Genomic DNA, 20,124 nt, shown 5'->3' on the forward strand with positions numbered 1-20,124 from the left:
CCCTTTGCCACCCTGCACAGATACACAAAACCTCCCCTCCCCTCAGCGCGCGCGCGGGCGACCGTTGGCCTTGGTAACGGCGAGGTCGCGCGCTCGGGTCTTTCCTCTTCCGTCGAATAACAAACAATAAACGGCTCCAGCGGCAGGCTCTGGAAGGGGAGGTGGGGACGAGAGAGCAATAGAAGGCGGGGGAGGGGGAGCGGAGGGTGACGGGCGTCCCATTTGCCCAGCCGCGTGTCCCTGAACTTCTGAGAAGCTTCTCCGTTAGCCAATCACGGAGCTTTCCACAGAAAGGTCGCTCCAATCGCAGGACAAGGGCCTGCGCTGTACTTCCCGATCCTTCGCGGCTGTCTTCTGTGAGGTGAACTGGTCCAGAGCATCCTCGTCGGTCTCTTCGCCTGACTCCCGGTTCGCGCGCCGGTTGCGGAGCCCCGAGTGTCCAGTATCCTCCTCACCCGCACTTCGCTGGTCATGTCTGCGACGTCTTTTGGGCAGGAGGAGGAGGACGGCGCCTACGAGAGCCAGACCAAGCGGCTGAAGCCCAGCGCCAACGCCGCCGCCGCGGAGGGCGAGAGCCGCGAGGAGGCCGCCCCTCGCACCGGGGACTGCTCTGGAGGGGTAAGGAGGGCCTGCCTCTTATAATCCTCGCCCTTCGCAGTGTTCGCCGGGAGTGAACGGCGGGTAGAGAAGACGCGCAGCAGCACCCCGTTGCCAGGTGCGCCAACTGCCAGGTCGGCGTGTGTAATAATAATAATAATAATAATAATAATAATAATAATAATAATAATAATAATTTATTTATACCCCGCCCATCTGGCTGGGCCTCCCCAGCCACTCTGGGCGGCTTCCATAGAAACCAAAAATACAGTAAAATATCACACGTTAAAAACTTCCCTGAACATCCCTTAAGATGTCTTCTGAATGTCAGGTAGTTGTTTATCGCTTTGACATCTACTGGAAGGGCGTTCCACAGGGCGGGCGCCACTACGGAGAAGGCCCTCTGCCTGGTTCCCTGTAGCTTTGCTTCTCGCAATGAGGGAACTGCCAGAAGGCTCTCGGAGCTGGACCTCAGCGTCCGGGCAGAATGATGGGGGAGGAGACGCTCCTTCAGGTATACTGGACCGAGGCCGTTTAGGGCTTTAAAGGTCAGCACCAACACTTTGAATTGTGCTCGGAAACGTACTGGGAGCCAATGTAGGTCTTTCAAGACCGGTGTTATATGGTCTCGGCGGCCGCCCCCAGTCACCAGTCTAGCTGCCGCTGTAGTAGCATCGGGACCTTAACACTTCCGTTTCTCCCCATCCTTCTCAATTCACAAGTTGAATCCTAGTATTTCTACAAAGTTTTGTTCATTGGGGTGTCACGCATCTACCTGTTTTTAGATTGTAAACCACCCTGTGATCCTCGGGTGACAGGCGGTGTAGAAAATTAATGAATACTCACAATAATACAGTAATAACAATAATAATAAGCGTGCATGTGGGAAGAGGGCTGAGCATGTTTCAGGAAGATTAGTCTGTAACAGGAAACAGCATCTTAAGGTGTGACAGGTTTTTTATTTACATGTATGTAAAGAAAATCAGTGAGGGGTTTTACTTTCTTGGGCTCCGTGATCACAGCAGTCACTAAATTAAAAGACGCCTCCTTCTTGGAAGAAAAGCAATGACAAACTTAGACAGCATCTTAAAAGGCAGAGATATCACCTTGCCAACAAAGATCCGTATAGTTAAAGCTATGGTTTCCCCAGTAGTGATGTATGGAAGTGAGAGCTGGACCATAAAGAAGGCTGATCGCCGAAGAATTGATGCTTTTGAATTATGGTACTGGAGGAGACTCTTGAGAGTCCCATGGACTGCAAGAAGATCAAACCTATCCATTCTGAAGGAAATCGGCCCTGAGTTCTCACTGGAAGGACAGATCCTGAAGCTGAGGCTCCAATACTTTGGCCACCTCATGAGAAGAGAAGACTCCCTGGAAAAGACCCTGATGTTGGGAAAGATGGAGGGCGCAAGGAGAAGGGGACGACAGAGGACGAGATGGTTGGACAGTGTTCTCGAGGCTGCCAACATGAGTTTGACCAAGCTGCGGGAGGCAGTGAAAGACAGAAGTGCCTGGCGTGCTCTGGTCCATGGGGTCACAAAGAGTCGGACACGACTAAACGACTAAACAACAACAAAGAAAATCATGGAATTGTAGAGTTGGAAGGGACCATGAGGATCATCCAGCCCAAGTCCTCTGCACTTGTGGATGAAGATTTAAATTAGCCAGTGAGACCACTTTGTCAGATGCACCTGGCTTTGCCACCAGCCAACTGAGGATACATAGGTCCACTTTTATACATCAAAGGATTTATTATGCAGGAGGCAAAATTTCTCTTGGTTTCCTCTAATAAAACAATGGGAAGAGGGAGGTGTGTTCCCCCATTCTTCACTTTTCTGAAGGCAGTTTGTTCTAACAACTTTGAATTGTGTTGTATATATAACTTCATCTTTCATTCCCCTTTCAAAAGGGGCCTTCAAATTACTTTGTCAGTTAATCATCTATAATATTGTTTTTGATAGATTTAGATCTGAAAAATAAAGTCTGTCACTTTTATTTCCTAGAATGCTGGTGGAAGTTTTCACAAAGTTCCTGTTTCTCCTGTGGTCCATGTCCGAGGGCTCTGTGAATCAGTTGTGGAGGCAGATGTTGTGGAGGCGCTTGAAAAATTTGGAACCATATGGTATGTTTACTATATATTAGATCTTGAGTGACTCACAGCAAGCTTTGTAATGTATTTTTAAAAGACCTCTTCAAGGCTTGTACTGGTACTCCTAAATTGAAGCCGGTGGTAGGCCTACATTTTGGGAGTCCTGAAGCTTGACGGTTATGGGGGCCCCTTTGCAACCAGCAATGGAGTCTGGGCAACAACTCTTATTTTATTCAAATGTGCTGTTCTGTGACAGAACATCACAGCACTCCATCATCTGTGCTACCGACTCTCAAACTTTGGGATTGTTGAAATAATATTCAACAAAAATTAATCAATTTAAGTTGTGCAACTCAAATTAGGTCTACTAGACCCATTAAAAATATATATATATGTGGACTAAGGTCACTTTTGAGGTTCCTTCACGAATAGGGACACTGAAACTTAAGCTTCATTAATTTCATAGTATATCTGTCCCTGATTGAAGCATTGGAAGTACCAAATCCTTCAAAAGTTAATTTTGAGGCTGATCGTTCTGCTTGTCTACATATGGAAGCTGGGTAAGAGAGCACCCTGGTTCTGTTTCTCTACATTAGATATTCATAATTTTATCCTCAGAACTTTGCATTTTGCTTTACAGTTGAAAGATGAGGTATGACTGATGTCACTCTTGTGCCTGAAAAAAATGCAAACCTTTGCTCCAAACTAAGCCCTTGGTTACATAGACACATTTGCTGTAGATTTCAACAAATGTTCCATTGACTTTAAGAAAGGAAGTAGATTTTTATGAGTTTACAATAAGATTTTTTTATTGTAAAGTCTTTTAAGATCAGATTTCGCTTATGATTTACAATTGATGGCCTTAAATAATTAGAGCTCATTAATGGTTTTATTGTTTTTCCTGCAGTTATGTGATGATGATATCATTTAAACGCCAGGCTTTGGTAGAATTTGAGGATATTGAAAGTGCGAAAAAATGTGTGACATTTGCATTAAGTGAACCATTATATATAGCTGGGCAACAAGCCTTTTTCAATTACTCTACAAGCAAAAGAATTACTCGTCCGGAAAACACAAACAGTGTCTCTGGTGGAAACAAAGTTCTTCTCTTATCAATTCAGAACCCTCTATATCCAATTACAGTGGTACGTCTTACTCTTAAGCATAACTTTACCTAACCTTAGTGCATCATATTAGCTACATAAGGTAAAATCCTTGTGTTTTAAGACCTTGGGTTTTAGCGAGTGCATTTGAGTGAGTCTTCTTCTTTCATTTTTATTTCATTTTTCTTGCATACTTTGAGGTTTTCATTCTGTGTATTCCCAATTTATAAATGGTATAAGACAAGTTAAAATTTATTTAAGAGCACTAAAATTTTGGCAGTCTTATTAGATATCTGAAACGCATAGAGTTAAAACTGAATTTAGGCTTACTGCTTTGAATTGCCTTGTTTCAAGGATAAACTTTAGAATATTTGTCCCCTTTTCTCTCATCATTCCATAACTACATAGAGAAGGCAAGGATATAATATCTGTCACTGGGATAAATTTCTTGATCTATGCTTAGTACACAAGAGACTTTCTCTCAGAAACTAAATCCAAACTTTAAATGGGGCTTATTTTGTTTGTGTGTGCTAATAAAATTTTGAATAGTATTTGTCACGTAAATCTTCAAATCTCTGACTATTTCCCTCATTCTTCTGTAGGATGTTTTGTATACAGTGTGCAACCCTGTGGGGAAAGTAAAACGTATTGTCATATTCAAGAAGAACGCAATACAAGCCCTGGTTGAATATCCTTTTTGTACCACTTTGTGTCTGTGTGTGTAGATTATGTTCTAGGGCAGGGCAGTCTAACCTCTCAGACCAAGTGGGCCACAAGAGTACTTTGACACAGAACCTGGGGACCACACAGTGATTTAAATTTCCATATCATATATTAGAGTTTGCAATAAATATTATTTAATATGCACAATTAATATATTTAATTAAACACAGGCAGCCCCCCATTTGCGCGAGGGTTATGTTCAGGGTCATCGCTCTTGTAAGCTTGCCTTACCCTCACCCTGCTGCCATTCTTCCCTCATCTGGTGTCAAACATTGCAGGTGCAGTCAGTCACACATGCCTTGAACATGCACAAATTGAAGGTTGCCTGTATATATAATTAAATACACAATTAGTAGATTTAATATATTTAAAACAGATCAGAACCATTCTTTTTTTTTTTTTAAGCAACCAAACAGATCCAAAAACAAGGACGCCGCAAGGTGTGGGGAGTTGCTGGTTGCAGTCAGGATTCCTGGCAGGAAAGAGAAGGGAGAGGGATAAAGCAAGGGAGTTCTTATTAGCTCTTGGTGAGGCAGTAGGGCACGGGGGGGGGGGGAGAGGAGAAGAAGCAACTCTGTGCTAGGGAATCACTGAACTCATCTCTGCACATCATCCAGCCTCTGGCCTACTTCCTTTTTCAGAGCCGCTGTTTATATAGCAACATGGCAGCTCCTGCAGGCCAGAGGGAGCATCCCAGTTACACCTGTGGTCATCTGTTCTTTCCAGCTGTGGAAAGCATTTTGAATGGCTATCCTGTGTTTCTTGCCATTTATCACTAGGAGCCATCCCATTCTTTTCTACCTCATGAGTAGAATTCTTTCCCAAGCTGAGAGCAGTACCTAAATTGGGGATGGGGAGCTTGTGGTTCTCTAGATAGTGTTTGAGTATTGCTCCAGTCATGCCTCATCACTGGCCATGCTGACTATGGTATTAGTCATTCATTCATACATAAAATTAGTGTTTTTGCATTTGTATCCGCATGTTAAATAAAGAGCCCTTGAGTAATTTCTAGGAGATCTACTGTGTTGTGGTTTAAATTAGCATGACTTGTGGCTATTTACAACAATCCTTAACATAACTCAAGTTCAAATCGGTTCTCTGTGCTCAGAAGGCAAAAGCAGCACTCAACGGAGCAGATATATATGCAGGATGTTGTACACTAAAAATAGAATATGCAAAGGTAATGATCATACTTTCTTCAGCGGCTAAACTGTTTTGGGAGGAAAGCAATGATTAAAACTTGCTATTTGTTTATATTTTAACAGTCAACTCGACTTAATGTCATTCGAAATGACAATTGTAGTTGGGACTATACAAAACCATATTTGGGCAGAGGTAAGTATTTTGGTAATTATACTAAATGTGCATTTAAATATATAAATATATGCAGTTAGCTTGTCTAATGTTTTAGTCACCTCAAGCCAAGTATTTCTGATGAAGCTCTTGTAATAGGCATCCTGACCTGTAATCCTGGAAAAGAATAACTCAACATTATTGCCCCTTGCTGGTTTATATTGAGCTATTTAACACGGAGCCCACACATGCAAGCATGTTTGCAGTACAAGGACTTGCATTCTCCAAGCAGGTCTCACTCTTTGGAGGAGAGGACACTGATGCAGACTTTCCTTACAAACTACAAACTTGCACACTGCTTCTCCACGGAAAGGATTTTCCTCATTTGTTGGACAAGGCATTAAGAAGGATAGAGGACTCCAGCAGGCTGACTCTACACTTCATCATGCACCACATCGGCATCATCAACAGGCCCTCTGAGAAACCTCAGACTTGCAACTCACCTTGACTGCATACTGCATGCACCATCACCACAAGCATATCAAGAAGGACCACTTACAGCACTTCTGGTTTGCATGGCACGAAAATACCATAGTAGACTGTACCCATTCTAAACCAGTTTGCATGTGTTTCCAATCTTATGTCCCTTTAAAATTACCGTTGTAGAATGAAACACCATAAAATGGAAGATCCAAACTCTTGTTTCTCTCCTGGTTTTTTACCAGTGTAAATGCTTTCTAAAGGACTGCCCTTACTTTAAAGATTAATTGAAATTGACCTGTACCCTGTCAAATGAGTCCCCGCAAGCACCAATATTTGATTCAAGGTCTAAAATGTTTGAGCATTTTTAATTGCAGAAACTAGTTGGAATAGTGTTTTCATCAGTAAAAAAACCTGCATGGAAATGTAAAAGGAATTGCTATGTAGTTTGATTTCTGTAAATGTTCTTTGTAACTGAATGATTTGTGTATAATTTGCTGTAATGTACCTTTTGAAAATCTAGGCATTTATAACATGGAGGTGGAACTTAACCTTACCAAGGTAGAGTATCTTCTAAATTTTAAGCATAGTGAAGGTTTCAACTTTCCTTTTAATCGTTGCTGAAAGGTTGTTTTTACTGGTAGTGCTTTGGCTTGTAAAAATGTATTATTTAAAGGTTAGGGCTTGGACATGCAGAATTAAGTGTTTGTAAAAGGTTAATAAGGGGGCTGCAGTATTGGTTAGCAGATTGTCCACCTGCAGTACGTTACATTAAAGCTCACGTTCCCCCTCCTTCAAACTACCGAATTGGGAAGTCACCGAGTTACCTTGGGCAATTCAGTGGATAATTTTCCAAAATATATAGATGCATATTCAAGCAACTAGCAAACATGTAGTTCAGACTGTAATTTTAAACTGTGCCTTGGCTTGGAACATGAAAGATTGGGAAATGAGAAATATTTTCTTGAAGGAAAACAAACAAAACAGGTGCTCCCAAGTGTGTGGCAATGTCGGGTGGAATTTTTTATTTCCATTTCATCAGCAAATTCAGTGTCATATCACAAACTACTTTTGAAAGAAGCAGAAGTGTTGTTTTCTTCGTTCTCCCCTCTTTTATCCTTTCTCTCTCTTTCCTGTTCTCTTTCTCTCTTTCCAGACTTTTTGATTCTATTTGTTCTAGATATTCTTCTCTTGAATTGTGAAAACTTTAATAAAAATTGATTTGGAAAGTACTCTCAGTTTCAAACAGGGTTGCCATGTACTAGAGTGGCTCCTATATTGTGGCCTGTGTATGTGAAATGTAAAGCTCCCTTGGACCCGTGGAACAAGATATAAGCATACTGTTCTATCTTGTACTGAAGTAGAGTTGCTCCCTTGTTCCTTCCCATGTGTTTCAGGCAAGAAGAGAGCTGAATTTACCATTTACAGTTCATTTTGTAGCAATGTTCTTCCTTGAGCAGAGATGGGAAATCTGTAGCCCTGCAGGTTGTGTTGGACTCCAGCTCTCATCAGCTACACCTAGCATTGCCATTAGCCAGGCATGATGGGAGTTTTAGTCCAACAACATTTGGAGCACCACATATATCTCATCCTTGCTCTAGACAAGAAGTGATGAAAGAAAACACAGTTACTTCTTTCTCCAAAATCTGTAACCAGCAACAGTCTTAATAAAGCAGCACGGAAAATGCTTGAGTATTTTTAATGTTGTGTACAGCATACTGATTGACAAGGAGTGGGCAGCTTCATCAGCTAGAGATGTAATACTTAATTGATTTTCTTGGCATTCTTACAGGAGTGGCCTACACAAAAGTGTCATTGTGATGGGCTGCTTTACATGCAAGATTCGGGGAGAATTCTCTTCATAAAACAGGCTTCTGTTCTGGTTTCTTCAGACAGGAAAATGTGCCCAAGTTTAGTGTTTAACCGAAATGCAGTTGATTTAAAGCAGGAGATTTGAGCTGATGGCTGTATTTATATAAAATTACATTTTGCATCCCAACCTTTTCCCTAAGTAGTTTGTTAGCTTCGTAACTATTGTCAGAAGGTAAAGCTTGGTTTTCAAGGGTACCCACTGATCTTCAGAACTGGGCAGTTTTAATCTGATTTTTCATTTCCCAAGCTCAAGACTGCCATTGCATCCTACACAAACATGTAATTCTGGTGACTGATGTTTGCTACTTCCGTTGTACAAAAATCCTGTCCTCTGTAACTTAAGGGCTGAGTGATGTGGCTAGTATGTGAGATGACTAGCACTTCCATTTTGGATAGCACATGCTGAAATCTGTGGAAATTGCTTCCTAATAATGGGCTTGTGTTCTGGGTGCCACAATCTCTCTTTACTCTCCCACTATCAAAATCAAATTATTATACGACTATCTAATTCCTTGGTTGTTTTAACAGTCAAACATTGGAAACAAAACTTGAAATATTGTGCATTATCCAAACTGAGAAAGAACTGTGTGCTACTTCAGCTGGATGTTTCTCATTTCCCATTGCTTAACAATCAGTTGCGGTATTGGAACTTCTGATTGTCTACTGAAAGCAAGAAGTGGATGTTAAAGCCAACTGCTGTTTCTTTTTGTAATACATGTTTAATTGCATATTGCAAATAATTACTTTAGGTTGGTGTACTGCTTTCATCCAGTACTGTTGACCCCTTGGTTAACTTTACATTCTAGTATAAAAGGTGGCTTGTTGAAAGAAATTTTCATTGTTAAAAGTGCTTTTAATAGTTTTAATTTTTCAGTATTGGAAGTATAACATAGACTGTATTAATAGCAATGTATATTCTTCTCAGCACTTCTCCAGTTGTTGATGTAATTATGTATGTACACAAATATGGTGCTTTTCAGTTTACTGATTATGAAACCATGTAATACAATTTTTTGTTATATTATGCTGAAACTTCTTGAAAGAAACCCACTTTGAAAATGTGTTGCTGTTGAAGCTAATAGTGTGATACAGGTACTGTCCTTTGATTGTACTGCATCTACAACTTGTTTTTATGAGAGTTATAGGTAATTTACAGTCTATGGCAGCGGTTTGAATGATGGTCAGGGGTGCTGCGGGCAACACTAGCCTCTGTCTCTCTTTCCTTCCCTCCTGATGCTATCTCACATTTCTGCCTCCCAAAGCCTTGCATGGCTGTTTGTTGCCGCAGCTCTGGCTATAAGCCCCCCAGGTGAATAGTGCCTCTAGGGCTGGCCAAGTGGTGCTTCCCAGGCCCCTGTGTGAGAAGGCACCTCTCTTTGGGGCAGATATCGGGTCAGCAGCTGCGACTGCCCAGAGTACTCCAAAGGAGAGGGAGGAAGAGAGGAGGCTGAGGGAACCCTCCACAAGGGAGGGGTGAGGGACTACCAGCTCTGCAGGCAAAGGGTGACATAAGTGGGCTTCTGAGCCCTGTAGGGTGCTGCAGAAAGAATGTAGTTGGTCAACAGAGCCGTGGACCCAAAACAGTTGAAAACCTCTGGTCTATAGTATTGGGTCCAGGCCTCTCAGGCTTAAAGTGTCAAATCTTCTCAAACAAATATTATCAAGCCCAACATTAATATTGGCTTCTTACAACTGTGTTTTTGTGCTGGAGCAAATCAGCTTATAATAGGTTGTTTAAAGTATTCAAACTAAAATCTTAGAGTAACGTTGAAGAATCTGGCTGGCCACTTTCTCTGATCCAGCAGTGTTCTTATTAACCAGAAAATATTACCCCCTCCCCTGCCGTTGCTTACTGATAAGCTCCAATATCTTTAAGGGGGGCTGCTATTGTTTAATGATGCTTTTCTTTTTCCTTTAGATAGAGGGGAAGGCAGTCAGAGGCAAGCTATTCTGGGAGAGCACCACTCCTCATTTCGGCATGATGGCTATGGTAGGTTATATGGCTTCCAGTTACGGGTTGTATTGAAAACGGGTTATATGGTGAATATAGTTGTATATGTCTAGATTTTCCACCTATTTTTTTTTGCTTGTGGTGCCATCTTAATGTATTCTGCAATCTGTAGTATAAATCCTTTCCCCACCACTCTAGGGCCAACACTTTTTAAAAAGTCTTGCTACATTAGTCAGGCACCACATTTGTCTGTCTCCCCTCATTTGCCCTATCATAGGGTGGGGAACCTCATGCCTGGTGGTCGCTTTCGTTCTCTAGGCCTTTCTATTTGACCCCAAAACTCTTGCCAGGCCACTCCCCTCACTGGCCCTGCTTTGTGCCCTAAGTGTTTATGTCTGCCTAGAATGTGTCTTTGAACTCAAATGATGCCTCTTGCTTGGCTGGACGGCTGACAGAGGTGTGGGAGGCTGTGTAGAAACAAGCCTATTGTGCAAAGGTAAATTTTATATTTGTTGCTGCACCCACTGCTGCGTCTGACCCTGCCCATGACTGGCATGTAGCCCTAAGAAGGTTGTCCACAAGGGAATTTGGCCCTTGGGTAGGGAGGCTTTCTCATGCCCTGGTGCCAAATGGCACATCCATTTATGACCAGTTTTTCATGATCTCATTTTTTAATTTTTAAATGCCAATACATTTTGGTAATAACCAGAGACTTTACATGGCTCACTATAAATCAAGTTGTCATTCTGTGAGCAAACAATATTTTTTTCCAAGTTGCAGTTAACTTTGTCACAGTAAAGATGAAATGTTGCTTAATACTTCTCACTTTGCACACAAAAAGCGCCTCTAGAAACAGATTGAAACTTGGAATCGCACACTTAGACCACAAGCTAACAGTTAGATGTGCAGAAGGTCATTGAAATCAATACAGTCCTTTATTCTTAAGTCTGGCTTGTGGTTTTAGATGTTTATCCACTGTTAGTTGTACTCAGATTAGACCCATTGAAATTAATGCACATGACTATCTTAAACTCATTAATTTCATTTGGTGTGCTCTGAGTCGAACTCACTTGGCTCCAGCCCCTACATCATTTCAAGTTAGCTTGTTCCTTGGAGGCACATTGTATGAATTGTATGAATTGTATGAATTATATTTTGGTTGATGTGAGTTAACATTCTTGTCTAGATAGACCATGTTTTGGGAGTTGATACTAAAGCTGCATAGCTCATTCTAGCAAAACCTTAATTGCTAAGATGTATTAGTAATTATTGGCAAACTGGCAGCTTTTAAAACTTGGTAGCTTTAATCTTCATATCAGGTCAATTAAACTTTTCCAACCAAATTCACTAAAGAATACTTTCTCTTTAGGATCGCGTGGTCCTCTGTTACCACTACCGAGCCGATACCAAATGGCATCTCGGGATATTCCAGAACTTGTTGCTTACCCACTTCCCCAGGCCTCCTCATCTTACATGTATGGGGGGAACACCTCGGGTTCTGTTGTCATGGTTACTGGATTGCACCAGCAAAAGATGAACTGCTCAAGAATCTTCAATTTGTTCTGCTTGTATGGAAATATTGAGAAGGTAAAAACAAAAAAGTTTAGGCAATGAAATTTAAAGAATAATTCATGATTACTGTGAAGAGAACACAGTGTCATGCATGTTCCAGCCAAACCAAAAATTTCCTAACTTACCATTCTTTAAACCTGCAGGTGAAGTTTATGAGGAGCATTCCAGGCACAGCTTTAGTGGAAATGGGTGATGAATATGCTGTTGAAAGAGCAGTCACGCATCTCAACAATATCACATTATTTGGGAAGAGAATTAATGTTTGGTATGTGTGCATTCCATCTTAGTACTAATGCTAAAGCACATCTATAATGTACGTGTCCAGCAGTGTAAGATATTAAAATACTGCTGAATAAAGTTTTTTAAAAGAATACTGTCTATAGAGGATCTAAGTAAAACATACACATAATTACATTGGAAACAGCACCAGCCCTTTCATTAAAAGCAGTCAATCCCCCAAAGTCTGCCAAAATAAGAAAGTCCTCACATGCTGGCAGAAGGACAAGGTTATTGCTCCCTCTACGCCTGAATAATCAATCTGATTATTGTGTAAGAGGTTTAGCAGTGTAAGATACTAAAAGTGATGCTGAATAAAGTTTTATTTAAAGAATTCTGTCCATATATGCAAAGAGTAAACTTTGTTACAAAAGTAATGTAAATATTTCTATATTTCGTTGATCTCCTTCCATAACTTGATAAACGCATGACTGACTTCACTACTTGACAAGTAAAATGTAGATTATTCCTCTGAGTTCATATTTTGTTACTATATTTTGAGAATTCTGTAAAAAACAACACCTTTTTTACTGCAAAAAGTTTTATTAATTATGTACTCTTTATTTATAGTGTATCCAAACAGAATTCAATTATTCCTAGTCAGTTATTCGAGCTGGAAGATGGGACAAGCAGCTCTAAAGATTTTACAATGAGCAAGAACAATCGCTTTACTAATGCTGGTCAAGCTTCCAAGAATATCATTCAGCCACCATCTTGTGTGTTGCATTACCATAATGTTCCGCTGTGTGTAACTGAAGAGACCTTTGTAAAGGTAGGTAGCTGCAGGAATCATAGCTTTTATATGTAATTTAGCAGATTCCGTTTTTTATGTCCTAGAGTAGGGGTGGGAAATTGCATCTTGCAGATATTACACTCAATAATACGACATAATGACATCAAATGATACCTCTCAGCTTTCAAAGGAGATCAGTGTAACCACATCAGCTGATGGGACAGTTACAACAATCTTGTTTCAAGTTCCCATGCACCTTCTAAGAGACTTGCTACATCCATTTGTACATGCTGGTTTGAATTGAAGCCATCTGTTTTGAAACTGCTTGCTAAGATGAAGAAAACAATCTTGCTTTAGCAAGCTGTTTCAATGCAGTCAACTTCAAAACAGACCACTTGGTGCACCAAAGATTATTCAGTGCAGAGCTCCCTAGTGCAGGAGGTTCTCTTGGGTCAGTGCCAAACAGTTTATTGGTGCTGACAGGGAATGCCACTTGCAAAGGAACAGTTGAGAGCTAACTTTAAACTCATGATTGTTCCCTTGTCTCATTGTGTGACATCAAGTGTGGAACAGGTGGGGGTAGTTTGTAAGGAATGACCTTGTGGGCAGAATTGGGGCCCGTGCTGGAACTAATTAGTGCTGCAGGCTGGAGATTCCCCACTGCTGTCATGGTTGCTGTAGTTTTAAAAGTAAGTAAATCAACCATGCTATGGATTAGACTCTAAAATGTTTCATTATCTTAAGTAGAATATCTTGTAATTTTCAAAATTGGACAGCAAGATGTTTGTCAAGAGTTTAGCATGAGACTGTAGGATTTCTGGGCAATGGAGGGACACTTCTCTGGTGAGAGTATTTTTACCCTATAATCACTTTCTTAAAATTAATGGGGTTCCTGATATCTCGACTCATTTCGTGCCAAGTGTCCTCCTTATCACATAAATTACCAGTTTCTGTAACTCAAAATGACATCCTCTAGGATTAGATTGTTGCTGTTTAATGAACATATTTTCACTTTATTGTTCCAGCTGTGTGATGATCATAAAGTTCTACGTTTTATCAAACACAAAGTATTTGATCCAAAGCGTAAGTAAATATTTGATTCTTTTTAAGTTCTCAAAGAAACCTAACTTACTGATGGTGGTGTGAAGCAACCATTTTAAACTCTTGTTTTGACAGCTTCAGCCAAAACGCTTTCTGGTCTGCTGGCGTGGGAATGCAAGACACATGCAATGGAAGCACTTTCCGTACTTAATCACTACCAAATAAAAGACCCTAGTAAGTCAATGTATTAAAGTACTCTTTAGCTTTATATTTTATCTCTCTGTATCATTTGGATAAAGGGTTTTAGGGATGTATTTTAAACATTTTATATGCCATCTCATTAATGTAATACCAAGATGCTGTGCAATAAAACAATTATGTGCACAATAAAAAACACCAAGAAACACCACAAATACAGTAGCCAGGTTGTGCTAGGATATAACACTTGCTGGGCTTGATCGATATTTTCCTATGGTCTTTAAAATGCAAAACATTTTTGTTTTCTTCCTTTGAAGTCAAAGGACTTTTTCATATGGTTGAACGGTTTTAACAGTGTGTTTTCATTTACACAACACTCTTATAAATCCTCATCACACCGACTCAGTTTGCACTTAATGCAGAGCCCAGCTGCGTTACCACAAACAAGCAAACACGGGCTTATGGATTGTGGCCCATGCTGCTCATCCCTGGTGGCTTTACTGCTGCACTGACCTAAGCCATGGCCTGTCTTAGCTTGATGTCTGAACCTAGATTCGTGGTTTAGCTCTCCCCAGAGAAACGTGGTTTAGCTCTCCCCAGAGAAACGGAGCTGAGAAGTTTGTCCTGTGGTTTACAGCCTGTGGTTTGCGTGGGAGAGCTAACCCAAGCGTGTGTGTTTAGATGACACGCCAAGCATAGCAAAATGCTGGGGGTGGAGAAAAGGGGCCTGTACATTTGTTGGTTGTGCTAAGTCATGGTTTAGCTTGGTGTTAACATGTGAATAAGGGCATTGAAAACAAGCTGAGCTGTAAAATGGTAACTGGTTACTTTCTCTGTACTAAAGTGATAGTAATGAGTGGAAAACCTGGTTTAGTACAGGCGTGATAATGTGATAATTCTTCGCAAGAGCAACTGTGATGGAAGGCATGGGAACCACATCTTATAAAGCAAGAGAAACTGCCATACAGTGGTACCTCTGGTTACGTACTGAATTCATTCCGGAGGTCTGTTCTTAACCTGAAACTGTTCTTAACCTGAAGACCACTTTAGCTAATAGGGCCTCCCACTGCTGCCGCCACGCGATTTCTGTTCTCATCCTGAAGCAAAGTTCTTAACCCAAGGTACTATTTCTGGGTTAGCAGGGTCTGTAACCTGAAGCATATGTAACCTGAAGCATATGTAACCCAAGGTACCACTGTATTTTCATTGAACTGGTTCCGTAGAAAGATTTTGTTTTCTGTATAGGGGAAGAAGGTTGGATTGAGTTCTGATGCATTATACAAAGCAGTAGTGTGCTAGAAATAAGAGTAGTATTTTAGAAGCAATTTTCCACAGTAGTCAAACACTTGTTAAAAGAAATCTCTTTTCTCAGACTAGCAGGCTGTCATAAGGCACACCATCCAAAATGGCATTTATTCTTAACAGTTCCCCTTTTATCTTACAGATGGCTCTGATCCTTATACATTGAAGCTTTGCTTCTCTACTTCCTCTCATTTGTAGAGCAGAGGACAATATGTTAAGGAGCTCCTTCCATCTTTATTTACAAACGTGATGAAATCATGTTGCCTGCAGACTCTAGGGTTTCTTGTCCCGATCTAACTTACTTTGTTTTATCTAAAGGGGTTTGAACTGCCTTGTAGGTAACATGTTCAAAACCTGTATACAGACCTTAAACACAGTTTCCATACAGCAGTAAAATTTTCATTTACAATCACTATTTTCCACTTTGGTTTAAATGGCAAGCTGGATTATTATATTGGAATATTAGATGTAAAATTCTTGGTTCCTCCTCCTGGTTAAAAATTGTATCTGTTGCAGCAATTTTAAAAGCAGAACTAAATTTGTAAACCCATTTCACATTGGCATTTTGTAATGAAACAGTCACTGATTGTTAAGAGAAACTTCACAGGAGAAAATAATATGGTGTTTGTTTTTTGCAGAAGGGTTGCAACTTACTTTAAATAGTGTCTTCTCAGAATAATTTTTTACTCCCATTAGCATGATGTCCTTATCACTAATCCTAACCTGTACCATCCTTACAAAAAATAAATGCTGAAACCTGAATGAACACAGTTTCTTGTTTGTTTTGTGATTCTAATCTTTGGTACTAAATTAAACTGCTTATTGTCATAGGGTGTTTTTAAGCCCTTGTGTTAACCAGGCTAGGGAGGAAAGAGACCCAAAACAAGGCAGACTATTGCCTACTGGGCGTCATGGACTGGCTGAATGTAGAGGAGTGGTGGGAGGCACCAGCTGGGGAACCCCCAAAGGAAGACGGCTCAGAGCCAGGGGGTGGTGGGACAATTCTGAGTGGTCAGAGGGAGAGGAGGGAGCAGACTGAGAGGAGGAGGTGTCACAAGAGATAACAGGGTTCAGTGAGTAGGAAGAGGCTGTGGCAGAGAGCAGTCCAGAATCAGAGGCAGAAATGGAGAGGGGGCCAAGAGGCAGCGATGAGTCCTGGTAGATCTTACCCCAATGAGGCAGTTTCAAGGACCCTTCAGAAGTACAGAGAGAAGCTCACACCTACTCAAAACTCCTGCACTGCTTACTTCCAAGTTGGCGTGTGCAGCATCAGGACCGTAATGGCAGTCCCTCCCCACCCTTTGCAAAACAAATTGTAGCGGGAAAAGGGATTTTAAAAAAAACAACAACTAAATAATTACAGTTTTGCTACTAAGTTTTGTTCATTATTATATATTTTTGTGTTTTTATATTGTAAACTGCTATGTGATATTCAGACAGAATTCAGTGAATAATACTAATGATAATACTCTGCTCCTCCACAGTCCTTCTAACCCAGTGTGGTGGGACAGTGAGGTCAGGATTTAGCTTAGAATGCTTTCCAAACCTAGGCATGCATATTTGCATAGTCCCAGTAAGCCATGGTTTAGTTTATCATTGTGTGCAAACATGGCTTCTCTTTCTCACTCAAACACTCTAAATCAGACTTCCTCAACCTTGGCCCTCCAGATGTTTTTGGCCTACAACTTCCATGATCCCTAGCTAGCAGGACCAGTGGTCAGGGATGATGGAAATTGTAGTCTCAAAACATTGGAGGGCTGAGGTTGAGGAAGCCTGCTCTAAATGGAAGGTATGACTGCAGGAGAAAGTGCAGAGCACCTGCAGAACAACATAATTTTAAAACTTAAAGGAATTTTAAAGCAGTTTAAACCTGTAGTGATAGGATATAGCTATGCTAAGGTAAAGGTAACTTTGTGATAACAATTTTAATGCATATGCTCATGCTTTAAAATTGCAATAGGCAGCATTTGCTTCCATTTTTAAAAAAATATACTTTCAATGCTAATTTTTTTTGAGGTGCATGTGACTTCATTGTGAGCGCTTTTTCTTTTATCTTTTCCTTTGTTGCTCAGTCTGTCTACCCGGAAGAAATTTCCTTGTGTGAGTCCTTAGCTTGCATCTCACTACTAAAAAAACTATTCTGTTGATCAGCTGTTGGTTAGGCTGGATGCAGGGGACTGCGTCTCTCTTGACTGAAGAGCTGATGGCTACAAGTACTACTTTTCTACCAGACTGCATACACAGTCTTGACAGTTGAATGAATTCATAAACCATAGGCTGCAATCCAAACAACCATACCATTAGTTCTGCATTTTAAAAGGAGTCCAGGGCAATTATGTGGTTACACATGGGCATGTGTGTTTCCTTTCTAATTGGAGGGCAATGAGGTGGAAAACATGCAAAACCAAAAGCACTTGCATAGTGCAAGTCAGATAAGCAGTATAAATTAAAACTTGCTAGAAACAACCCTGCTTAAAATTAGGAAGGGGCATTACTATTGAGGGTTGCTTTAAAAATCTTCTGAAAAATGCTCCAGATCAAATCCCAATGAACTGCATATAGGAACACAGGAAACAGATTACTGTTCCATTTTTGTTCCATTACAGATTAGCAATGTTTTGGACAGGGCTCTTGCAGCTCGACTTGCACCAAACCAGGGGCCTTCTGCAAAGGGCTGCCTTTGGTAAGCAGCAGCATTCTTTCAGCATACTGAAATTTCACAATCCTAATAACAGAGTGTTTCCGGACGGAGGTTGGTTGTGGAATTGGTGTTGGTCATGCAATACAATTTTTTCACACCATCCACAAGACATAGTCATCAACAAAATGCCAACCTTTAATCCAGTTTCCTCTTGCAGCAGAAAATATGTTAAGTAAAATTGTCTGTTATAACCTGCTGTCACTGATGGTGTGGAAGCTTTTTTGTCCTCTGAAAACGGGAAAAAACCACCAGTATCGTGATGATTCAGTGAGCGTTGGTATCTCCCCACATGAGTGCAACCCAGCCATTTCATGTCTGACCAAATGATATATGTGATAAGGTACGGTGCTAAGAAACCAGAGACACCCCCATATTGCTAAATTTAGCTGAGAAGCGAAAGCTTAGCGAATGCTTGTAGAGCGTTTACTGTGCAAAGACCACACAGAAAAACACCAGGCTCTTCTTCAGTTTGGTTTACTGGGGTTCAAAAATCATACAGTTCATGCTGAGATGCATCAAGGTCCAAAAACTTAGCTCCTGAGAGCAAAATTCAGTTACAAACAGTAAAAATTACACCACACAGTATAATGCAAAACAAAAAGTACAAAAATGTACAGTCCAGCAGGAAATATCAGAAGAGTAGCTGAGCTGCCCATTAGACAGTAATTCTAGCCTGTTCCCAGAGCAGTTGGCCTTGAAGTTCAGATAGCACACAGCCTGTAAACAGCCGCTGTGCTTCCAGAACCCAGAGACACTTATAAACTGCAAGATTTTCTGGTGGCTTCTGCACCTATAAAACTTACTCCTTGACAATATGTGCACCAGTTTTCACTTATTGGAGCACGCTAAAGATGTGCTGGAATTTCAACAATGCAGGCCAGAGGACCTATTATCTCAAGATCTCAACTTGATCTTGATCTTGATCTTGAGCTTGTGATCAGAGTACACACATCATGATTTTTAAAAAAATATATTTTTAATACAGGAGTCTTGTGGAAGACCTCTTTGTCAATTGATGCTTCAAGATAGATGCAATTCTTTTTTTTTGGGTGGTGGGGGGGAATGCAATCACATACCAGCAAATTTATGTTGGCAATCAAAGTTGATTTGAAGATCTTGCGCAACACACCCACTTCTGCTAAAGATCAGACTTTTTTGCGATAAGGGAGGTGTCAGGAAAATGTCCCGCTTGACACAAGGTTTTAACTTCCCAGCAAATAAATTAAAATGATTGTTCATAAACAGGAGGTCTGGAAGTGATGGATGTTGAAAATCACGCTGAAGAGCCAACTCTCCTTGCCTTTGCTCCTCAGTCCGTTGTCCCACCCATGCCAGACTTATAACTCTGTTCTAGCTACATGACACTCAAACCTCAGTACAGTGATACCTCGGGTTACAGACTCCGCTAACCCAGAATTAGTGCTTCAGGTTAAGAACTTTGCTTCAGGATGAGAACAGAAATCGTGCAGTGGCGGCGCAGCGGCAGCAGGAGGCCCCATTAGCTAAAGTGGTGCTTCAGGTTAAGAACAGTTTCAGGTTAAGAACAGACCTCCAGAATGAATTAAGTTCTTAACCTGAGGTACCACTGTATTCAGTATCAATGTGCCTTTGATTAAGAGACACTGAAGCTAAGCTGGAGGTGGTTATTGTGTCATGCTCTGCTGATGAGTTTCCCTAGAGGTATCTGGCTGACCAGTCTTTGAGACAGATCACTCCAAGGATACAGGTTTTATCAGGGAAGGCAATTTTTGTAGTCATACCTTGGGTTGAATGCGCTTCGGGTTGAGCGCATTTGAGTTGCCCTCCGTGGCAATCTGGAAGTGACGGAGCGTGTTACTTCCGGGTTTCGCCACTTGCTCAGACGCTCAAAATGACGTCACACGCATGCGCAGAAGTGGCAAAAAGCAACGAGTGCATGCGCAGACGTGCCGTCGCCAGTTACGTTTACTTCTAGATACGAACGGGGCTCCGGAACGGATCCCGTTCGTATCCAGAGGTGCCACTGTATTTTTACAATTTGCAAGACTGAACTGGCCTATCACACTGAAATCAGTAATTGATGGAAATGTTCAAGATTGGTGTGTTAGCCTCTCCAGCTACAATTCTGTGATGCAGATTAGCCTGAAGAAATACCATTACTTGTCCAAGTCCACTCATAAAGTTCTAAAGTCGAACAAGGATTCAAACCTA

General features: G+C 41.1%; 1 protein-coding gene across 4 annotated transcripts; it reads left to right on the forward strand.

Moving 5' to 3' along the window:
- Positions 1 to 203: 203 nt before the first annotated feature.
- Positions 204 to 15,995, forward strand: LOC310841870 (heterogeneous nuclear ribonucleoprotein L-like). Of its 4 annotated transcripts, none has more exons than XM_083733490.1 (13): positions 204 to 618; positions 2,604 to 2,722; positions 3,597 to 3,834; positions 4,395 to 4,479; positions 5,598 to 5,695; positions 5,781 to 5,850; positions 10,079 to 10,150; positions 11,481 to 11,698; positions 11,827 to 11,948; positions 12,530 to 12,731; positions 13,718 to 13,775; positions 13,869 to 13,967; positions 15,376 to 15,995. In XM_083733490.1, the coding sequence occupies exons 1-13, from the start codon at positions 472 to 474 to the stop codon at positions 15,429 to 15,431; spliced, it is 1,584 nt and encodes a 527-aa protein (XP_083589616.1). In that variant the 5' UTR covers positions 204 to 471; the 3' UTR covers positions 15,432 to 15,995. The 4 variants fall into 4 exon arrangements, with proteins under 4 accessions (XP_083589616.1, XP_083589617.1, XP_083589618.1 ...); XM_083733491.1 differs by having other exon boundaries at positions 208 to 715; XM_083733492.1 differs by lacking the exon at positions 204 to 618 and adding an exon at positions 624 to 731.
- Positions 15,996 to 20,124: the final 4,129 nt, after the last annotated feature.

This window comes from Podarcis gaigeae (genome assembly GCF_964106915.1).
Source record: "Podarcis gaigeae genome assembly, chromosome: 3".
NCBI lineage: Eukaryota > Metazoa > Chordata > Lepidosauria > Squamata > Lacertidae > Podarcis > Podarcis gaigeae.